The sequence below is a fragment of the Gasterosteus aculeatus genome, chromosome X, assembly GCF_964276395.1.
Source record: "Gasterosteus aculeatus chromosome X, fGasAcu3.hap1.1, whole genome shotgun sequence".
In the NCBI taxonomy this organism is placed as follows: domain Eukaryota; kingdom Metazoa; phylum Chordata; class Actinopteri; order Perciformes; family Gasterosteidae; genus Gasterosteus; species Gasterosteus aculeatus.
Genome location: NC_135698.1, coordinates 19,688,994 through 19,706,164, shown reverse-complemented (window position 1 = coordinate 19,706,164; position 17,171 = coordinate 19,688,994). Strand labels below are relative to the sequence as shown.

The 17,171-nt window shown below is 46.3% G+C and overlaps 2 protein-coding genes across 3 annotated transcripts in view; one reads left to right on the top strand and one right to left on the bottom strand.

Moving 5' to 3' along the window:
* The first annotated feature begins 1,124 nt into the window (after positions 1-1,124).
* On the top strand, positions 1,125-15,305 carry camk1db (calcium/calmodulin-dependent protein kinase 1Db). Of its 2 annotated transcripts, none has more exons than XM_078083445.1 (11): positions 1,125-1,353; positions 8,191-8,322; positions 9,128-9,202; positions 9,743-9,881; positions 10,164-10,290; positions 10,526-10,601; positions 11,071-11,183; positions 11,872-11,950; positions 12,696-12,783; positions 12,883-13,039; positions 13,417-15,305. In XM_078083445.1, the coding sequence occupies exons 1-11, from the start codon at positions 1,259-1,261 to the stop codon at positions 13,566-13,568; spliced, it is 1,233 nt and encodes a 410-aa protein (XP_077939571.1). In that variant the 5' UTR covers positions 1,125-1,258; the 3' UTR covers positions 13,569-15,305. The 2 variants fall into 2 exon arrangements, with proteins under 2 accessions (XP_077939571.1, XP_077939572.1); XM_078083446.1 differs by lacking the exon at positions 1,125-1,353 and adding an exon at positions 2,474-2,758.
* ucmab (upper zone of growth plate and cartilage matrix associated b) overlaps positions 15,258-17,171 on the bottom strand; it is a 5,093-nt gene continuing 3,179 nt past the window's right edge. The window contains exons 5-6 of the mRNA XM_040163714.2: positions 16,056-16,154; positions 15,258-15,971 (exon numbers count right to left, since the gene is read on the bottom strand). Coding sequence (XP_040019648.2) covers positions 15,892-15,971; positions 16,056-16,154 — 179 coding nt within the window. The 3' untranslated portion in view covers positions 15,258-15,891. The remainder of the gene's footprint in view (positions 15,972-16,055; positions 16,155-17,171) is intronic.

Here is a 17,171-nt window from a genome sequence, read left to right as displayed (position 1 = left end):
AGGGGGTGAGTGTGGCGATAGGTGAAGCCCAACCGGTCGCTGAGGGGGTAAGTGTGGCAACGGGTGAGGGTCAGCCTGTCGGTCAGGTGGGTGAGGGGGGTGACTGTGGCGACAGGTGAGGGGGTGAGTGTGGTGACGAGTGAGGGGCCAGCTGGTCGGTCAGGTGGATGAGGGGGTGACTGTGGGGATGGGTGAGAGCCAGCCGGTCGGTCAGGTGGGGTGAGGGGGGTGGTCTGTGGGGATGGGTGAGGGGGTGAGTGTGGGATTGGGTGAGAGCCATCCGGTCGGTCCAGGTGGGTGAGGGGTCAGAGGGGATGAATGTCGGAGTGGATGGGGGGTTGAATGTAGCCCAGCGGGCAGGTGTGTGTGACCGAGTGAAAGAGGGGATGGGGGCACTTAGTGGTGGGGGAGCGTTTCGAGGTGGAACCTCGGACAGCGAGGAATACATGGAAGAGGGGGGGGTAGACTTTAAGCCCCCCCGCCTGAAGAGGAAGACGAGGGCCAACAGGGGAGGCTCTCGGGCAAAAAAGAGGGGGGCGCAGAGGAAAGGTGGGAGGTGTGGAGTCAGGGGTCCTCTTCAGGGTGGGCCTCTGAAGACAGCGTCTCCTCAGGGGGGACGGTCACCAGCAGGCACGGGGTGGGGCGGATGAAATCGTTCCTGCAGGCCACCAAGAACCAGAGAGGAGTGGAGCTGGAGGACTACTTCTCCGACTTGGAGAAGTTCGCTCGCTCCGTTCGACACAGCTGCACGAAAAAGGGTGGGGCAGACTACACCCAGCAGGAGGTCTTCCGACTAAGGAAGATCAACCTTAAGATCACCAGGGATGGAGGAAATGTGGCTGAGTGAGGCGTCTGACCGGCAGAGGAAGATCCTGAGCAAGAAGACGGGCAAATGAGATAAAATGATTGTAATTGTTTTTTTTATGTAAAATAAAGGTTTTTCAAAAATCAAAAAAAAAAAAAAAAAAATCTCTCTCTCTCTCTCTCTCTCTCTCTCTCTCTCTCTCTCTCTCTCTCTCTCTCTCTCTCTCTCTCTCTCTCTCTCTCTCTCTCTCTCTCTCTCTCTCTCTCTCTCTCTCTCTCTCTCTCTCTCTCTCTCTCTCTCTCTCTCTCTCTCTCTCTCTCTCTCTCTCTCTCTCTCTCTCTCTCTCGTGTAGTTGTTGTTGTGTCTCGATGGGACCACAGTTTGATCCTCCAGCAGCCTCTTCATCATCTCCTCCTCCTCCTCCTCCTCCTCTCCCCACCCACCCGGTGCGAAATGGCGAAAGAAAACGGCGAGTCCAGCGATGGATCTTGGAAAAAGAATGTCGAAGATATCAAGAATATATTTGACTTCAAGGAAGTCCTCGGCACGTGAGTAACACGATAACGGAGCCTCGCGTGCGGCTGTAAACTTTGTATCCAGTTGTTGCGGACGACAATGTCGCCCACTGAACGGAAACGGCCAGCGGACTGACAGCTGTTGAATATTCGGTAACGACTCGACAGATAAGCGGGCAGCCGGCTAAGAGAGACCTTTCTCTTAACCGGTTCCCATTCAAGCCTCCGGTTAATTGTCGACGGAACGTGAACTGCTTCACGAGACGCAACGCGCGAGGCGCGGCGCGCGCGATCACACTTCATTCAAGAAAAACTACCGCGGCGGGTTTTTTTCGCTTTTCTTCTTCTTGTTGTCCACGGAACCGATCGGAGCTGCAGCACCGGGCGGGCAGACATTTATTTGTTGGGGGGGGGGCTGGTTTTCTGGGCCTGTAACTGAAATGGTCTTTCTCTCCTCGTGGAGCCGGAGGAGCGGGTTGTTACACACTAAAAAGCCCTTGTGGATTAACCGCCTCGGTTCCATTGGCCCCCCGGGAGCACTTTGCTTAAAGTTATTCTGTGGCCCTCGGATCACACAGACAGGCATTCCATAGTTTATTTTGGTCCGCATTGACTTCATATCTTTTCTTCTGTGAACGCGTTATTCTGCTGACAGAGAGCCCCCCCCCCAATGGAAGACCCCCAAACTGCTAAAAGTCTCAAGCAGATCATGATCCATCATGCACGTCTCTCATTTTTGTCCACTGTCCAAGTCTTGTGTGTTTTGTGGTCTGTCCTCCCTCTTATTTTTAATGAGGGGATGTTTGTAGTGTTGGAAATTCGGGGAAGTACCCTGTGGAGGATATGGGGGGGGCATCCGGGGGGGGGATTTGTTTGTTGGCTTCATTTGGACTCTGGCAGTGTGTCGAGGGCCACGCAGAACTTTGCAGATGATAAAATGATTGTTCTGTATTGTGCTGTCTTCATCGTCTCCCTCTGTGCTGCTCGGCACCGATCGCTGATTCACAAAGCGCACACTTCATCGGCTGTACCGCTCAGTCAGACGTTCCTACCTGGAGGCTGTTCTGATTTCCCCCGAGGCCTTCACACGCCTCACCGCTCAGCGGTGAATCACCCTGGTTTACTGTCCGCACAATGGCCAGGTCGGAGGAACACGCATCCTCTCGCCCACGCTGAGCGTCCTCGCTCCTGAAGGTCCCATTGGCGGGTTCTCACGTCTCTCGACGGAGGCAGGGCCCTGCGGAGGAGCCGTGCGGCTTTGCTCGAGGATTAAAAATGGACGGCGAGGGAGCGTCGGCCCGAGGAAGCGAGACGTAGATTATCCTCTTCAGGTTTCCCTGTCAGCGTCTACGAGGGATCACCCCTCCACCTTCCATGCTCCACACAGCAGCAGCGGAAGAACATTTACTCAAGTACAACCCTTAAGTACAACTTTGAGGTACTTTTTCAAATGAATATATACTTCTACTCGACATTACACAGTTACTTTTGCAGATAAAGCCTGCCAGTCAACAGGTTGATACTATAGCTTTACCTCCACCATCAAAAACAATAAGAGCTTTAAAAATGACAGTCAATCTATTTAAGTACATTTACCTTTTAACTTTGGAGGCAAGCTTTTCACTTCTAACTCATTATTGCCTGCATTGTGCTATTGCTACTTTAACTCCTGCACAAAGAGGCCACGCCGTGAACCTTACAGCGGATCAGGTATTGATAGGATTTTGAGGAGTAAGCCTGAGTCGCTGTCGCTGCTCGGGCCACACATCCTGCCCTTTTATTTGTTTTTTTATTGCATTAGCTGCTGAGGCCTAAAGAGATCTTTGTCACTAAAGACGTTTTCCTACCTCACTGCCACGTTGCCTTGTGGCTAATTCCAGAGCCTTAAGCTGCTGATGCTCCGTGGGAGCAAATTAAGTGACCTTCAGTGTCCCAGTTGGCAAGTGTTGTTGTAGCTTCCAACGCGTACGGCTCCGTTACCAGTTTTCCTCCCCAATCTTCACTATAACTGTCACTCATTACAATCGGAACTGTGACAGAAAGCATTCCAGAAACGGTATTTAATGTCGGATAAATGGGCCAATAAATGACAAGTCAAAAGATGTGTTTGTGGCAGCCCGTTCAAACATTCTGCACTTATGGAACGTTCTCATTCACTTTTGAGTCCTGTTTCTGTCCAGATGCTCAATTTAAGTACATTTTCCTCTCTCTCCTTCGCTCTGATTTAGGTCTCTATGGTCCAGAGCTGGAGCTCCGGCTCTTCAGCCGCTAAGTGTTCACCAGCTAATTGCACATGTGAAGTGGGTTTTCTGTGGTTGAAAAAAAAAAAAAAAAAAGTAAAGGATGGAGCTTAAAGATGCTAAAATGCTCTGTAGAGCGGAGGGGAGCCCCGATGGCCATGTGATCCATTATCAACAAAGACATATTGATTTACTAAAACTAGTATTGGCTCTTATTGCCATTTGCCATTTATGAAATAGGTGGATCCTATTTGGTGAGAGGGGGGGGGTATTGGAGTGGATTGGGTTTGTTCATCAGTGCGATGGCCTGAGGGGTAAAAAATCTGTTCCTTTGCATTTCACACTTCTGTGGCTTCATGCCAAAGGGCCAAAGGGCACACGCATAGCGCCGGGGTTTGTGATGTCTTGGGCGACGCTGCAGACTTCCCCCCCCCCCCCCCCATAGTCCTGCTTTCTTAGGTTATCTGCGAGTGCAAACTAAAGTCCAACCTTACTGATTCTTTCTGCCATCAAATCCTTGAAATGAATGAGTAGGCCTCTCAGTTTGATAATGAAGTGAGCGGCTCTGACAAAGTTCTCGCTCGTGAAGCGTTGAAATGACTGCCTACCTTAATTGATCATTTTCTAAAAAAACGGCTCGCGTAGAGAGTAGGTTGGTTCCTTGAGGCAGGGAAAATGGCAGCTAGGCAACTAGGATGTAGTCCTTGGTTGCTCCCTCTGAAGAAGCCTGTTGCCACCGCCGCCACTTCTCTACAGCGACATTTACTGTGGGCGGAGACACTTTGTCGTCGACCGTAATGATGGAGAGTCAAATAAGATAATGCGTAGTATGTGTGATTTGGTAGCCATTACCCTCCCACCACAGTGTACCGTCCTCTGCACTCAGGGAGTTGAAGCCCACCAGACCGGCCTGCATCAAGGCGCAGGAAGCGATAATCGCCCCCATTAAAATAATTCAGCTTCTCTCCGGCAGGCCGATCTGAGGCTTAGGACAGATTTCTGCCAAACATTTCCCTCGGGCGATGGATGTGGCTACTGTTTTCAGCTCTTCGTGGGTGGCATTGACTCCCAGAATGATGTCAATCAATCACCCCGTAAATTGACCGTCTTTCTCTGTTTTGATCAGCAGTCTCAAGTACAAATTCCTGGAAAGTAGCCTCAGGTCCGTGTGTGTTGTTGGGTCATGGTTTCCAGCATCATTTGTTGGGACTGAGGGCTCCTGCTATTTATACAAACTTTGTATGTTGATTTAACTCACCAGCACCCGATCAATGCTGTTTACCAAATGGAAGGAGAGAAAACCAGCGCTGGCTGGTCTGCCTGCAGGAAGCACACATGAAAACCACGTCTGAGGTGCTGACGTGACCCCTGTGTACTGGCTCCACAGTGGTTTTCCATAACGGTTTCCGCAGGACGGAGGCAACGTGTAATTTGGCTTGAAAAAGATTTAGATTCATCAGAATGGAGGTTTACTATTTCTGTTCTATTTGACAAATCCATTTGGCTTAGTTCAGATTTCCAATGGAAATCTTCTAAAACACGGAACAATTCAGATTTGACCAACAATATATTCCTGTAAATCAGTTCCAGCTGCAGCTTCAAAATGCGGTTTGTTGGCTCTTGAAGCGCTCAGAATATTCTGTTCATGTTTGATTAACGTTACACTGATAGAGGTGCTTTCTTTGTATGCTTTCCAGTGTTTTAGTATGTTGTTTTATACATTCAACCACCATAATTACTTACTGGTTTACAGACAGCTGATCCTGAGGTGACCGGGTTGGTGGATTCTAGATGATGACACTAATAAAGTGCACATTGCAGAAAGTAGTGATATCTGTTTAACATGTTATTTCATGTTTTCATATTATTTGTGTGTATATAATATATATATATATATATATATATATATTATATACACACGTACATGTGTTTAGTAGAAACAGTGATTGTACCCAAGCTGTTGAAGTTCATTTGACCCTCATTTCTGTGAAGTATTGATTGCATAAACTGGCATGTTTCTGGTGACAGCTGTCGTTGAACTGTTGACGGGTGACTTTGTGACTTCGCCGGTTATTGCTCTACCTGGAATAGCGAGTCCGATTTCTCCATCCGGTCTGGTGCGTGACCGGCCGCTGTGACGCATCTTGCACAAGAGGATTCAGTGTGATTACTCGACACAATATGGTGAATGTCAAGAAGGAAGAAACAACAAACTATGACTTTTAACGGCTGAAGGACGGGCGGCCGAGGTTGTGGCCTGAAGAAGTTGTTTGATACAAAACTTTGCGTCTGTAGCACACGCCGCAGGTTTCACACAGGGCGCCGCAACGTTCACGTTTCACGTCAGTCAGCCGTTTGTCCTTCACACAGCGTGGGGATGTTGTGTGACTCACACACACACACACACACACACACAAACCTCTCATACTGTCATCCAAGAGCCTTGACGAAGGAGCTCTGAGAAGAACTTAAAATTCAGCTGCAGCTCGGAAAAGTAGTAAACTGTACTTATTGTTTATTTGCATACACTCCGTGTTATTATAGATGAGAATACACAGCATTTTCCTTTTTTGGAAGCTGCAAATGTTTGGAATTTATTTATTGAAAAATGACACAAAATGCTTGTTGTGGACGTGTTTCTGTATCTCTGCGTGTGTATATGCATGCATGTGTAGAGATGCGTGTATATTTATGTGTGTGTAGAGCGAGCATGTGGGAAGTGGCATCACCATATGTCTCAAACACACATCACACCTTTTCTTTCCTGTGTGTGTGGAATGAATCGCTTGATGCTCGCAGCGCAGTTTGTCGTTCTTCATGCGTTAACGGTGCGAAGGAAGTAACCGCGTTGGATTCTGTCATTGTGTCGGTCGCAGGAAGTGATGCCGCGTGTCAATGCGGTTAGCAGGGGGACCGAAATGGTGCTACATGCTCAAACCCCCCCCCCCCCTCCTCCCTCCCCCCTCTCAGTGAGCTCACAGGTTTCCTGTGCTTTTTGTCATCGTCTTCTACAGAACAGAATGTTCACATCACATCGATGCCCGTGGTTCTCACGGCAACAGCTGTGGTGGGAAGATGCTGGTGACACGAGGCCGTGACTTTACATATCGCCCCACGTCGCGTGTCCGACTGAGGCTGAAGTCGGCGGGCCGTGCGCTCTAAGCCCCCTCAGTTTGTCTTTGTGTGTTCAACCTCATCACACCCGGGGCTAGGACTTTGCGACCTGGTAGTGTGTTTGCCCCCCCCCCCCCCCCCCCCCCTCACACACACACACAGGGAGTGAGGGATTAACTTGGATTTGATGGCCTCTGTGGGACTTAGTGCAGCGAGTGGCGCAGAGTTAATTTTTTGATTACACTCTGAGCACATAATGGACCTTTTGGTGTTCGCCGTCTTTCTTTTTGTCAGGCTGCGGATCACTTAAGATGTGTAATTTCCCTTTTGTGTAACTGTTGATGTTTCAACAGCTTATTTCTGCAATTAAACATTTTGTGAGGAAATTATAATTTAAGATTACTCCATTGAAAATGGTGGGTTAGAAGTTGATTGCTCTTTGCATAAGACCTTTTGGCAACGTCACTGTTACATTAAAGGTATAATTTCATGTAAAAATGATTTCAGTGACAAGCAAGCAAGCCGATGTCACATAAATGGCCGCTGACAAACGCTTTATTTATGAAATAAACACAGAAACAGACTTTTTCCCAAGACTACAATTATTTTTGATAGAACCTATTGGTACTTACTGTGTTTAACTCATTAGATGCTGCATGTTGTTCATGGAGCATTTAGCTGTGCTAGTCTTGTGTACCCGTTGACAGCCCTCGCAATAGATTCATCGATTGATAATTAAGATAAAGTTGCACACAATAAAACGTTTATTTCTCAGGACAGAAAAGGGACAAATTTAAAACCACTGAGCTGCAGTTGACAATATGACGGAGTTGATCAAGAATTCATTAGCTGCAGTTGGACCGTTTGGCCTCAGGCTCAGTTTACTATTTTATGTCTTACAAAGAAGCTGCAGGACTTAATCGGTGTATCAAGGATTTTCTTTTCAGATCACAGTAGTTTTGGTTCCAAACTACCCTTTTTGTCTTTACGTGTTCACATTAAGCCCTTGTGCACGGAGCAAAAAGGTGGATAATAAAATACAGAAAGGAGTGTGGAGAGCAATCACGCTGCCTCCTCAGCGAGATGTATCAACGTGGACTGAGTGTGGTATCATAGCAACAGATGCAGATTGCTTGAGCAAATATTCCCCTTAATTCTGTATTTGGTTTTAAAGGGCTCTCGTGTACGGGGACAGATGCTCAGACGAAGACACGCTAACCGCCGTCCTAAATGTGTGTGTGTGTGTGTGTGTGTGTGTGTGTGTGTGTGTGTGTTTTTAAAAACATTTTTTCTAGAGGTTTTAAAAGTGTTTGCCGTGCTTTTGGCTGCACGCGAGCACCAAGCGTGAGCCAACAGCCAGGGACTTGGCCAGCAAATATTCCCAGTTTTCTGTTTGTGTACTCTGGCCTCCCCGCCTCCGAGTGCCCTTTATCTACTCACCGCCGATACGGTTTCTGTGTCAATATTGGCCCGAGCGAATATGCAGAACTGACATGTTTCTCTCTCTTCCTCTCAGCGGCGCCTTTTCCGAAGTGGTGATGGCTCGGGAGAAGGCCACGGGAAAGATGGTGGCAATCAAGTGCATCCCGAAAAAAGCCCTGAAGGGAAAGGAGACGAGCATCGAGAATGAAATCGCGGTGCTCAGGAAGTAGGTAGCGCATGGCTGAGCCGCGGGGGAGTTTGCAGAAGAATAACGCCGCTTTAGAGAAAAGGGGGAAGCTTGTGTGTCTCTGCTCTCAGAGTAATGACTCAGAGTTTGGATGCTGCTGAGTTTGTTTAACAGCCGTTGTCAGGCTTAAGTGACTTACTTGTCGGATCTCATCTATCCACCATTTTGGGTCTTCACAATGTGTGTGTGTGTGTACACACACAGAGGGTAACAATCCATCCTCCTCTGGGGCCGGATGGTTGATTCCCCCTGTGAAGCTCAGTTATCAGTCACTGTAGAAGTGAGCTCGACAGTTGTTGGGTGTAGTTGCCTGGTTACAGTTGCTACCCTTTTGACACCCTCCACCCTTCTTGCTGTTTTCATTTTATCACCTTTTATTTTCTCGTGACTTTTTTTGCTCTGTTAGTTTACTGAAACCTCTTTTTCGTTCTCTCTGAAAGGAAGTTTTGAAGGTTGTTTTAGTCCTTTGAGATTCTTTTCCCTTTCAGCCAGCTGCCCTTGTGAGCGCGCTCTGTCATCTGCATGTCTCCTCGCAGAGGTTTTTTTTCTTCTTTTCCAGTAAAACCTTGTTTGGTTGCCTGGACACGGCATGAATAACGTGTGCGCAGTCACAAAGCGTGATTACAAAATGCTGCTAAATAAGACCACAAGAATAAAACCTTTTTCTCTTGGCGGGCCATCATTTAAAATGAAGAGGAGGCTAATTGCTCCTCATTAATGAACTGTAGTGAAATGAGCCGAGACTGACAACAAGCAAATTGAACTCTCTGTCCTCCCTCTGTAGGATAAAGCATGAGAATATTGTGGCTCTGGAGGACATCTATGAGAGCTCAAACCACCTGTACCTCATAATGCAGCTGTGAGTACATCAACCCATCTTTGTTCGTCTCCCATTTAGCCTTCCGCTTTGATAATGGGTTTTTTGTCTTTAATAAGCGTCTGTTATGTCCTTGTGGAAGATTAATACCACTTTAATATCTGTGGCAGGTTTGTGTGGCTGATTATCCTGAAGTATTGTTATTATCTTGTTTGAGTCGCAGAACGAGGCGTCTGGGTTTGCTGGAGGTATTTCCATGCAAGAATATACTGTCCGATGCACGATACAAAATATTTCTTTATGTGCCAGAAATGTTTTATATCACAAATAAAGGATCATCACATTTTTGTTGATATCTAATCATAGACCGATGGTATATGTATTTCTTTAAATACTGAAAGTAACATTATTCTCGAAAGTCACTACACCGTCACATCTGGCATCTGGACAGATTAAGCAAATAGGAAATAATTGATATATGTCGTCAGTGACAATACATCGCTTATAGGAAGCCAAATAGAACTTTGCTATTCATTTTGTGATTTGCTAATCTAGTAATATTGCAATGCACATGCCATGCAGGGTGTCTGGAGGCGAGCTGTTTGACCGCATCGTAGAGAAAGGCTTCTACACCGAGATGGACGCCAGCAGGCTCATTCGACAGGTTTTGGATGGAGTCAACTATCTGCACTCTCTGGGTATAGTGCACCGAGACCTAAAGGTACAGCCATGACTTCACTGGGGGTGGGGGGGGTCCTGCTATTTAATCGGAGTGGATGATATTACAGGACAGCTTCATGGGCATCGCCCACATACGTTAAACGTACGGGATTTTCCCACTCTGGCGAAACTGATGATGCCTCTAGGCTGAGCTGTCTCTTATCCAAGGGATTTAGTTTCTCATCTTTCCGCCTGGATGACTGAAAGGGATCCACACAAATGGTCCACGAGCACACACGCACAGATCCGATTTTAACAAACGCTTTTCCGTCCTTATTTCAAGCCTGAGAACCTGCTGTACTTCAGTCCCCACGACGAATCAAAAATCATGATCAGCGACTTTGGCTTATCGAAGATGGAGGGAACAGGTGACGTGATGGCCACCGCCTGTGGGACTCCAGGATACGTTGGTGAGGACACCCTCTGAGTTCTGGAAACAGCCTCTGAGATAATTAGATGAACTAGTTGGCTAAACATGATCTAATCTGCCCGAAGCCGCAGGTCAACCGTAGCCATCTGCTGCTGGCGAACCAACCGCCATCTACATTCTTCTCCAGCTTCTGTGTCATTTTGAACGGTCAAAACACTGTATGGGTATTAGTTTTTCTGGCCATATTAAAACAAATAATCATTTCGTCGTTGCAGCTCCTGAGGTTTTGGCTCAGAAGCCCTACAGCAAAGCTGTGGACTGCTGGTCTATTGGGGTCATTGCTTATATTCTGTAAGTGTTGACTTTTAATTATAAATACTGTCACTACCTGAAGTTCGACACTATATTTTAATGTATTGCTCCTGTTAGCGAAGGGAAAGTCCCTCCTCTCGTCATCCATTGGTCAGGTTTGAGGAATTTTAAGGTAATTGCATGGAAGAGTTCCTGAAGCCCTTCGCGAAGGAGTCCGGTTGTTTTTATGGACTCTTTCTTGATCAAGTTCAGAATCTATGTAATTTTGATTCATATCATTTGAGAATATAAACCGCTTTTATCCTATTTCTTTCCCTCTTAGCCTTCATGTAGTCTCTGTAATCCCTCTAAACCGTCTCCTCCTGTATGCTATAGGAAAACCTCAAACGGCCAGTGAATGAGATTATTTCCCAGTAAATCCTTCTTTCTATTTGGGTTAAGTTAAGTTAGCGCCATAAGCTCGATATCGGCACTCACAGAAATTGTTGTTGTGTAATCATGTTTCCAGGCTGTGTGGTTACCCTCCTTTCTATGACGAGAACGATTCGAAGCTCTTTGAGCAGATTCTCAAGGCCGACTATGAGTTTGACGCACCGTACTGGGATGACATATCAGACTCCGGTGAGCTATAACGTGTGTGTTTGTATAATCTACATGAAAGAATCCATTATTTTGCAGGTCCCATTGTTTTCTAATTATTTTTAATCAAGAAGTGCTTTCTGAAGTGTGGTAAGGGTTATTAGATGAGTCAAGAATATAATTAAGAGGCAGTTAAATAGCCTAGTTTAAATGGCGTGTAAAATAAATATGATTAAATTTTTACCTCCAATCAGTTTTATAAAATGTATTTTATTCTTATAATTATATTTAGCTGTATTTCTTCTTTTGGGGTCTTGAAACATTTCTTCTATAATTTAGTAGCATCCGTGTACAAACTCGTGTAACAGTAGTGAGATCACAGATGCAAGATGTCCGTATGTTTGTTATCCAACAAGCACCCTTTTGTTACGTTGAATTCTTTTTAAAGATGTTTTACTCATCTGACAACCTATCACTGCATTAATTTTCAATTACTTCTATCACATAATCAGTCTAAGGCATGACATTGATGATTCTAGTCCGCAGGTCAGGTGGAAATCAGCCACGTCCCACAACCGCCACACTTTTGTGACCTTTCCTGGTTGTATTTATTATGTTAGTAGAACATCATTTCTGTTTTCTCCATAACTACAACAAAATGACCCGTCTCAATGAAATTTGATGATTGCAGGACCCTGCTGCATGTTTCACTTTTCATTTCCCTCCACAGCCAAAGACTTTATCAGCTGCCTCATGGAGAAGGACCCAGAGAAGAGATTCATATGTGACCAGGCTCTTCAGCACCCTTGGTGAGAAACTGCCCGTCGCGCCGCACGCCGCAGCCCGACCAGACAATCGCACGGGACCACGGCGCCTTTCGCTGTGATTAAACCCCAGTATGACGCAGCTCGCCGGGCTTACGCATTTGTCACGGAGAAAATGTCCTCCCACCGTCATCTGTCGCCATAGCTCCGAGGCGCAAACCCACCTCTGCTCGGCGCCGCCAGCCCTCTGAGAGAGAGAACGTGATCCGCTGAATAAATGGCTGCCTATTAGTGGCTGGTATCCTTCAAGGATCCTTGAAGAATGCTGAAGCTTTAATGGACAATTATGATGTCTTCCCAGGCCTGAGCCGGAGCTAACGAGAGCAAGCGGGGGCGTGCGCCGCTGTCTCTGGGCGAGGTGGCCAGTATGGATCGGTCCGTTAGCCCTTAATGGGCCTTTTGGGTCTTGCGGCGGCTTGGGACGCTTAAACAAATATGGGGTTTGTGACAGCAGTCGCAGGCGTAATAACGGAGAGAAGCGGCTTTCGCTGAAAAGGTCACACCCGCAGAAATGATGTTGAATGTGACGGACCGGGATGCAGTGTGTGAGCTACCCCAAAAACATTGCATCCATCAATCAAAGACGATGTAGCAGAATGAAAATAAATGATCCGAGCAAATAGGAAAAACCAGCAGCAGGAGAATTCTTACAGATACAAATATAAACCAATTGCCTGATGCTGTGTTTGTGTCCATATTCATTTGCATAATCTAAAACTTTAATTTTTAGGATTGCTGGAGGCACCGCGCTCTGCAAGAACATCCATGAATCAGTCAGTCGCCAGATGCGGAAAAACTTTGCCAAAAGCAAATGGAGGGTGAGCACGCGACACCAGTCAGAAAGCCAATCTTTTCTATTTCTTTGACTGGCAGAAACCCCAGTGGACGCTCTGTTTATTACGCCCTCTCTTCCACAGCAAGCCTTCAACGCCACGGCTGTGGTGCGCCACATGAGGCGCCTGCAGCTGGGCACCAGCTTCGGCAGCAGCATCCACAACGCCGCGTCCAGCCCTCAGAGCCGCGCTCCAGCCAAGAGCCAGTCCGTGGACTGCGCCCCGCTTTCCCCGAAGGACGGTGAGTGACGCTTCGGATGGCTCCGTTCACTCCGCTGCCCTCCTTCGCCGAGACGATTGGAAGCGGTTTAAAAAGCTCCCGAGGGGCCGTGTCCATTCAGGCAGACTACGCTGATTCGGCATGAGCCGCGTGGTCACCTGGCATTTATTTAATTCAACATGAGATCTGTTGCGGGACCACCTCACTAATAAACGTTGTTATTTATTAAAGAAACGCGCAAACATTTGCTGGATCCTACTTTTCCAATGTGAGGTTTTACTCCTTTTATTTGTTTTATATCATTGTATATTCATTAACTTTCATTGTGGACAGTGAGTTCAATATGCTCTGATTGACAAGCGACAATCGTCAGCGCTGACGTTTATTCCCTCCCTCAGGCCCTCCGATAGAACCTCTGCCCTCTGCTGTCAAAGTGTACACCCAGGACCCCGACGCCCCCCCCGCCGCTCTGGAGGAGCCGGCCGAGGTGGCCGAGCCGTCGCGGCCGCGGCCCTCCACCGTCACGGTCATCCACACCGGGACTAAATGACGCCAGGTTCCGCGGGAGGTGAGCTGGGAGACCACGGAGCTTTGAGACGGGACACCGCCGTCCCAGGCCTCGACGCCGTCGCCCAGTTTGCTCGTCCCGCGACCTCCCGCCTGTTTCTGCCGACCGCGGGAGGAGGAATTTGAGGAGCGTTGGCTCAGCCCGGCAAGACCCCCCCCCCCCACCCCTTCTCCCTCGCATACAGACCTGGAAGCACAGAGGGGAAGACGCTCACCAGAAGTGGTTATTGTGGAGGCCGTAGTCCACCTGGATCGCGGTTGTTAGGCAGAGGAGCAGGAAGTTGGGGAGCGCCACGCTAATGGGAACACTTTATTGACGCTGCTATCGGTTTAAACTGTGAGTGTCTTAAGGAAGGGGACACTCCTCGGTATGCCTTGTGTAAATATCCCGCCTGGAAATGTCGAATGGTGTCATGTTATGCAAGTGAAATGTAGGTTTCAAGCCGTGGTAAATAATTGTGACATCACCTGCACTTGTTGTTTGGACAGCTCTTCGTTTGATTCGCCGTGCCGTTTGCCACGATGGCGGCCAGCAGTGCGACGGTATGCTTTACCTCTTTGCTTTAAAGTGTGTGTGAACAGGAAACGGGAAGCGGATCGCTGAGAGAGCCGGTGCATTGCACTAATGTGTTGGATTATTTATTTTCTTATATATTATCACTTTTGTAAAATATGTGTAAATGTGCTATTAGACAGGATTGTAAAGCTGTCGAATGATGAAGAAACGGTATCTACTGTACTTGTTGTTACTCTGTAATCGATGTTTTATCTGATGAACAGGTTTTTTGGACGTAACTGTGAACTCCTGGTTGACCACAGGAGGGCAACCGTGTTCTCAGGGATGTGCTGCGACATGAAGCCAAAACCCTCTCACCGCCGACGAGGACGATTAAAATGGTTGGAAAGTAGAACCTCCAGTTACTGCATGTTATTCTGATGTGCCATCAAGGTTATTCTTTAAACTCCTCATTATTGACGCTATGAACGGATTGTTTTCCCGTTAAAACCTCGAGTCAAACTGGGGATTAAAGGAGATGGTGTTCATCACAAAGTGAGCATGAAAATGACAAATGAATGCAAACGTATGTTCATAATGAAGTCCCCCGGAGCAGAATTCCTTTGCAGTGTTCAGTAGTCGTACTATCGTGCTGTGCTTCCATGCAGTGGCTGGTCTGAGAACAGCTCTCTCACTGTGTTTGATCACTGTACTTTCATACCAGCTTGTTGAATTTAGCACAAAGACTCTCTTTCTCGCTCCAGAGACTTCCACACACAGATAAAATAAGGTATCGGCCTTTGTATGTTCTCTGTGGTACCTCCTATTTAATTTACAATCAGAACTCCCCCAAAATATGTCCAATATCGGGCGCTTTGTCATCTTGAATTACCTAACATGCTGTGGGGAATATTCACATCTACTTATTGTAAATACAAAGCTCAACAACCGTTAGCTCGGGTCCTGCGTGTTAATATATATTTTGTCTTCCCCTTTATTTTTCCCTTCTAAAAAAAAACATCAGCAGGAATCAGAAATGTGACGCATTGCGAGCTCCTCAGTTTGCATGTTATGACATAGTTGCAGAAATGTGCTGTGGAGTTTTAGAGATTAATGTATTAAAAAAGATGCATGCATGAGTTGTTGCTTTTTGAAGGTTGGAGTAAATGGTCAAATTATTTCAGTTTGTACATATTTATTACAATAAAAATACAGATTTTTAAATGATTGTTAAGAGACTTAATTTCATCACAGGTGAGTCAATGTATAGTACAAGCTGTATGGTTAAAGAGGTATATTCACACTTCTGGAGGCATAAAAATCATTGCACATCTATCCAACCCAAGCCCTCCTTCATAGTTTTCCGAATTTGTTTCTAAACACGATTTTGAAGCGATGGAATGTCTGCTGCAGAAAGGGATGCGTTACTCCTGTGAAGGCTTTAAGAGAACGCAGCTGTTAGAAACATCTGTTGACAGATCTGGAACAAGTCTATTTGGATTATAGGGCTTGAATAACAATTTGTTATTTACTCTGGAGAGGATGCTGTCCATTTGTTTTTCTGTGAACTTCATATATTTTTTAAGCAAACCCTTCAGTTTTTCACATTTTTCTCTGTCCACTATTATATAAAAGTAAATATCATGTTTTATTGTCTGTTAGTTGGACAATGCTAGAAATTGCAATAGCGTAGGTTTTTGGATATTACTATATTCCTGTCCGAAGAGAAAGGCCTCATCGCGTAGCTGGAGGTCTCATTAAAGCTTCACCTCCTCCCTCGCTGCCCTCGGCCTCAGACGCACTGACTGTTTTACTCGTGAGGAGGATGCATCCCGTCGTAGTGAAACTCCCTCCACTGCTCGGTGCTCTCTCTGGTCCTCTCGTCTTGTTCTGGGAAGATTATTTCAGAGTTTTAGTGGAGAAATGTGCTGGTGGAGGGAATGAAATCCTCCCTCTCAGCTACATCAAGTGTACCGTCATTCTCCTCTTCAGCGTAGCTCTCAAATTCGTTCCTCTTCTGCTCGTGAAACTCTCTCTTCCGCTCATCTGCAGCCAGAATCTGCCTCTGCTCCGCTGCAAGCACAGAGGGGGAGGATGATGATGATGATGATGATGACGCATTAATTGCGTGTAAACATCTACAATTCAGTTCTTTTTTGTCATAGTAATCAGCAGACTGAACATCATAAACCTTCATAAAAGAGCTGCTGTTCTTTAATACTCCCACCCACAAGAACATTTTTTTTTTTTTTTTTTTTTTTTTACATTTAATTTGTAGACTAACAAAAGTTTTTTATGACCAACAAACTTCAATTGAATCGCTCAGTTTGGCTGAAGCAGAAAATAATTTCCCCCCAAAAAATAACAACTTTGACTTTCCCTTGAAAATCATGTTGGTCTAGAAATAAACTGGATTAACGAGTTTTCATTGAGAGCTCATAAACAAGTACAGACACACACAGTCAACACAATGACTGTTTGCTACCTGTGACAATCGAGCACAAAAAATGACTCACTGTCTCTGAACAAAAGCTGCTTTTAGTCAACTTCATGAAGACGGTATTTGTGGTGACGCTGTGATTCACTACACTCGATGGTTTCCATGGCCGACAATCAAAAACACCCAAACTTGGACCACAAAAGGACGAAATGAAGTCTGATGATCTAAGAAGTTCTTTATCCAAAACTCACAAGCACCCCGACAGTCGACAAAGCAAAGCGAGTATTTTGCAATATTTACAGTTTCTTCAGTGAGGATGTTTTCCACTCGGGATCCGTTTCCAAGTTGGTTCTAATATAGAAGCAGAGAAATGACCTGCATGTGACCTCTGACCCGCAGGATTGGAGATACCAAGACGACCGGGGCACCATGAAGTGCTCATCTGTCATGTCGCTGTCAGTAAAACTCACACGCTCGGACCTTGGTAGCGTTAGAAAGACCCATCAGCTGAGATAAGAGGTTTGGGATTGCCACGGTAACCTTTGCAAAGTCAGGTCGCCACCTTTGACCTTTTAACTGGATTCCAAGTGAAGTGAAGTCGGAGGTGGAACTCATTCTGTGATTTCAAGTCATGTTTTAATGATTCACTG